Source organism: Terrapene carolina, unplaced genomic scaffold (genome assembly GCF_002925995.2).
Source record: "Terrapene carolina triunguis isolate 2854851 unplaced genomic scaffold, T_m_triunguis-2.0 Scaffold119, whole genome shotgun sequence".
Classification (NCBI taxonomy): Eukaryota; Metazoa; Chordata; order Testudines; family Emydidae; genus Terrapene; species Terrapene triunguis.
Genome location: NW_020664470.1, coordinates 756,502 through 762,051, shown reverse-complemented (window position 1 = coordinate 762,051; position 5,550 = coordinate 756,502). Strand labels below are relative to the sequence as shown.

Below are 5,550 nucleotides of genomic sequence, written 5' to 3'. Positions count from 1 at the left end.
AAAACATCATCCCAACTATACATATAAAATGATGGGGTCTAAATTAGCTGTTACCAGTCAAGAGAGAGATCTTGGAGTCATTGTGGATAGTTCTCTGAAAATACACTCAATGTGCGCCGACAGTCAAAAACGTGAACAGAATGTTGGGAATCATCAAGAAAGGGATAGATGATCAGACAGAGAATATTATATTGCCTCTATATAAATCCATGGTACTCCCGTATCTCAAAAAAAAAATATTGGAATTGGAAAAGGTTCAGAAAAAGGCAACAAAAATGATTAGGGTATGGAACAGCTTCCATACGAGGAGAGATTAAAAAGACTGGGACTTAAGTTTGGAAAAGAGATGACTAAGGGGTGATATGATAGAGGTTTATAAAATTATGACTGGTGTGGAGAAAGTATATAAGGAAGTGTTATTTACTCCTTCTCATAACACAAGAACTAGAGGTCACTAAATGAAATTAATAGGCAGCAGGTTTACAACAAATAAAAGGAAGTATTGCTTCACATAATGCACAGTCAACCTGTGGAACTCCTTGCCAGAAGATGTTGTGAAGGCCAAGACTATAACAGCGTTCATAAAGAACTATATATATTCAAGGAGAATAGGTCTATCAATAGCTATTAGTGAGGATGGGTAGGGATGGTGTCTCTAGCCTTTGTTTGCCAGAAGCTGGGAATGGGGGACAGGGGATGTATCACTTGATGATTACTTCTTCTGTTCTTTCTCTCTGAAGGACCTGGCATTGGCTACTTTCGGAAGACAGGATACTGGGCTAGATGGCCATTTGATCTGACCCAGTATGGCTGTTCTTATGAATTTGCCCCAGTGTCCCAGAGAAAAAGAATGGGTGTACAAAAATCTACCTTAACATGAGCCCTATATAAATATAAAACAGGGATATACATTACACTTTAAAGTAAGAGTACTGCAGTTACAGTGCAATGGCCTTGTAATTAGTGTGTTTATGTTTCTTTCAGTATCGGTGAATACCACTGAACCATATAATCAGGAAGTTTGCTGTGTAACTGAGAACAATTGCAGAGGCTGGGATTTTTCTGGGCAGCCTGCAGAAGTTTGGCACCCAGATTCCATTAACAATCTTAGCCAGCATCAATACAGTTTGGTGAGTACACTTGAGCTGGATCCTCAGCTGGTGTAACTCCAGTGGAGTTACACCAGTTCACACCAGCTGAAGATATGCCCTTGAAAATATCATGAAGAACAGCCAAGTGCATTAATAATTCCATCTGTTATGTGGTTGTTCGGTTTATATGATTTTCTGGTGACTACATATTGAAAACATAAGAATATGCTAATTACAATGTAACTAAACTGTTATTCCATTACCCTTATTATAAAGCATGACTGGACATGAACATTATTTACGGTCAAGCATATTTTCTTAATTTCTCACTTTGGCTGAACTTATCAAAGTCACCAAGAAGACTTGCACACACAAGGTCAATTTTTTAAAGGCATTTGGGTACCAGGGGGGATTTTCAAAAGCATCCATGAGTGTTAGGTGACTAGATGCTTTTGAAAATCCTTCTAGGCACCCAAATACCTTTAAAAATCTGGCCCAAATTCTCTTAGACAGCTTTAAATATCTCATATTGTACTTCTTGGCACATTGCTCCTTAATTTCCCTTATTCTTCCAAGGCTATTTATTTCTCCTTTTCAACTTCTGTATGTTTGTATATGCCCCATTCTTACCGTTAAAGTTTTATAGTTTTCTTTGTTTTCCCCTTCTGTTGTGGAGAGTGCTTCATTTAAAAGTACACAAGTGACACACTGAACAAAATGATGGAATAAAGCCTAAGGGATCAACCTTTATAACATGTTCTTTGTGTTATCAGTTAGATCCAGGGAAATATCTCTTTCAGGATGATGATGATTGGGGAATCCGTCTATGCACAGTTTATGAATTCTGGTTGACCTTGTGAAATTGCCATGTCACTGAATGCATCTGTGTATGCGGAATCAGGACTCTGCTGCCAGGGCTGTGGCACGTATTTCCTGGAACAGGGAAAATGGAGGGTCATTAACGCTAATAGCTCCCATTCATGTGGAAGAGTGTCAGGAAAATGAAGCTTAGAGAAACTGGTCTGACCAAGATTATCTCCAGGGATGAGGTTCATTAGAGCAGGGACTGAACCTGGAGCTCCCAGGTGAGGATGCAAATTACTAGGTTATAGAGTAATTCTCTTTCTCTCTATGGCCCACTGAATATTTAAGTATTTTATAAAAAGTAGAATATCTGAAACAGGAGAGTCAGAGAGAGAGACACCCCAAAAGGCCCTAAAGCCCAGTGGTTAGGGCACTCACGTGGGGCTAGGGGTTCAGATCGTTGGTCTGAGACAGGTGGAGTAGGGATTTAAAGTAATGTCTTCCATATGCATTTGAGTTCTGTAACCACTGAGCTATAATATATGGGGGATGGGGGAGATCAGGGTGCTACCTCCTCCTATCTGCTGTAGGCACCAGTCTCCATTAGAGACTTCATAGCTGAGAATCCCAAACAGAAATAGGTGCCTCCCGCTGACCTGGATTTAGGCATCTTACACTGTAAACTCTAGCATAACTATAAGGACATATTGGGCCTGATTCTCCTTCCATACCAGTCTGACACTGGTGTAAATCCACTAACTTCAGTGAAGTAACTTTTGATTTACATCAGGGTATGTGACAGGAGAAATTGCCCCATTGATGGCAATGGAGGTACTCTAGATTTATACTGAAGTGTGGAAGCAGAGAATCATCTCCCTTCTCTTCAGCAGACTTACTCCTGATTTGCACTGGTGCAAGTGAGTGAAGAATGAGCCCCATTTACTTCAGGGGAATTACTCTTGATTTATACCCAGGTGAATGAGAAGAGACTAAATTGTACCAGTGACACGTGAAACTCACGGCAGTAGTAATTCATTGAAGCAAATAGATGAGGTCACTCAGGGTATGACTAGACACCCACTGCTGTCCTGTACCAGCCAACTAGGGTTCATGCTGCTGGGGCTGTAGGGCTGTTTCATTGCTGTGTACACTTTTAGGCTTGGGATATAACTTAGGTAAGTGTAGTAACCATCACCCTGGCACTAGTCCCTGCTGCAGCTGCGATACAGCAGCAAATAATGCTGTCTTGTGGAGAAAGGTAGACAAGGAGAAGGCAGCCCTGGGAAGGGGCCTCAGAATCTGCCTGAAGAGGCAGATGGAAAAAAGCTATGAGAGAAAGGAGAAGAATCTACATGCTGAGCTAGCAGATGAAGTGCAGCTGGGACAGGAGGTGAGATGATAAAATGAAAGAACATCAGGAGAATAAAAGTAGGGGACTGGGAAGTGAGAAGGACAGAAGGAAAATATGAAAGGTTTCAGATCAGGAGATGGAGAAGAAAATAGACCTGGTTATGAGAGCTGACACTATTAGAGAAGGGAAGTAGAGGGAAATAAAATCTACAGATGCACTGGAGAGAGAGTATCAAGAGAAAAAACCTGAAAGGAAATATAATTGGTGAAAAAGAGAATTTGATCAAAAAGTTGTGTTAGATGAAAACACATCCTGAAAATGGTAAAGCCCATCCACAAAGGACATGAAGTATATGACTAGAGCGAATGACTGTTTGAACATAGATTTCATAGACTATTAGGGTTGGAAAGGATCTCAGGAGATCATCTAGTCCAACCCCCTGCTCAAAGCAGGACCAATCCCCAGACACATTTTTACCCCAGTTCCCTAAATGGCCCCCTCAAGGATTGACCTTGCAACCCTGGGGGTTTAGCAGGCCAATGCTCAAACCACTGAGCTATCCCTCCCCGTCTATTGACAGAATATAGTTCAAAGGTGTCTAAGGGACAAGTGAAGGACCACTAGGAGAAGAACCTTGCCTGTCCTAACAGAATAACCTAGCCTGGTCACCACACAAAGAGGCAGTGATCTTCTGGTATTAGGTATTCTGACAGACTTGAGACACTGAGATGGTGAACTCAAACCTTCAAGGGAGTGCTTAATTTTTAATGAAAGAGGTGCTGGAGCTCAAGCAATTAGGTGCTGAAGCTCAAGTAATTTTTTTTTTTTTACTTTCATAACTGATGTAGCAAGCCCAGAGGTGCCAACAGTATGAAATGCCAAGCCAGGGCTCAGCCTTGGCAAGTTCTGGAACAAATTAAGCACTGCTTCAAGGGTCAGCAATATCTAATATATTTAACTGCCTCTCTTCCGATCTCTTGCTTTGTGCAGATGGACTATGTGCCTAGAACATTTATGGCAAACCAAACCAGAGTTTATCCTCTTGGGCTTCCCTGGTAGTCAGTATTTGCAGACCTTCCTCTTTGTGCTATTTTCCATGATGAACATCCTGACAGTCATGGGAAACATGGCCATCATAATCCTAGTGAGACCATGCTGCCACCTGCAAACTCCCATGTATTTCTTCCTCTGCAACCTCTCCTTCCTGGAGATATGGTACACCACAGCCTGTGTTCCCAAGACACTTGCAATCTTCCTGGGGACAAGCAGAAGCATCTCCTTTACTGGCTGCATCACACAGATGTACTTCATTCTATCCTTTGGCTGCACAGAATGTTTCCTCTTATCCGTCATGGCCTATGACTGCTATCTGGCCATTTGCTACCCATTGCGCTATAGCTCCATCATGAACAGCACCTTGTCTGCTTGGATGGCCCTCTGCTGTTGGGTGTCTGGTTTGCTAGCTATTTGTATGCCGGCATATCTCATAACCAGATTGTCCTTCTGCAGCCCCAATGTGATCAATCATTTCTATTGTGACCTAGATTCTTGGATAGTTCTCTCCTGCACAGACAAACACCTCCTTCAACTGGTGGCTTTCATCACCTCCTTCATTGTCCTCCTGGGCACCTGTATCGTAACCCTGATCTCCTACATTTATATCATCTCCACAATACTGAGAATACCATCAGCACAAGCACAGCAAAAGGCCTTTTCGACTTGCTCTGCTCATCTCACTGTTGTGATTATCTGGTACAGCTCCACCATTTTCCTGTATGTCAGGCCTTCTGTACAGAACACCCTGGATCAAAACAAAATAGTCAACACCTTAAGCACAATTGTAACTCTGTTGTTAAACCCTTTCATTTACACTCTACGAAACAAAGAGGTGAAGAAAGCCTTGGAAAAGGCACTCACTGGGATGTAAAGTGTGTAGATGTCTTTGAGCTAGTAAAAATAAGATATCATTAGAGCTGTACACAATTAAGAACATAAGAACAGCCAGACTGGGTCAGACCAAAGTATCCTGTCTTCTGACAGTGGCCAATGCCAGGTGCCCCAGAGGGAATGAACAGAACAGGTAATCATCAAGTGATCCATCCCCTGTCATCCATTCCCAGCTTCTGGCAAACAGAGGCTAGGGACCCCATCCCTGCCCATCCTGGCTAATAGCCATTGATGGACCTATCCTCCATGAGTTTATCTAGTTCTTTTTTGAACCCTGTTTTATCTTGGTGTTCACAACATCATTATTTCATTTGAATTGTTTTGAAGGAAAAACATTTTCTTAAGACCAGAAACCTT

General features: G+C 42.0%; 1 protein-coding gene across 1 annotated transcript; it reads left to right on the top strand.

The window, feature by feature from the left end:
• Window positions 1–4,243: 4,243 nt before the first annotated feature.
• Window positions 4,244–5,173, top strand: LOC113406682 (olfactory receptor 6F1-like). Its single transcript, XM_026652491.1, has one exon. The coding sequence runs from the start codon at window positions 4,244–4,246 to the stop codon at window positions 5,171–5,173; it is 930 nt and encodes a 309-aa protein (XP_026508276.1).
• Window positions 5,174–5,550: the final 377 nt, after the last annotated feature.

Coding starts and splice junctions, on each gene's coding strand:
- LOC113406682 (XM_026652491.1), top strand. CDS start 4,244: ATGTGCCTAGAACATTTATGGCAAACCAAACCAGAGTTTATCCTCTTG.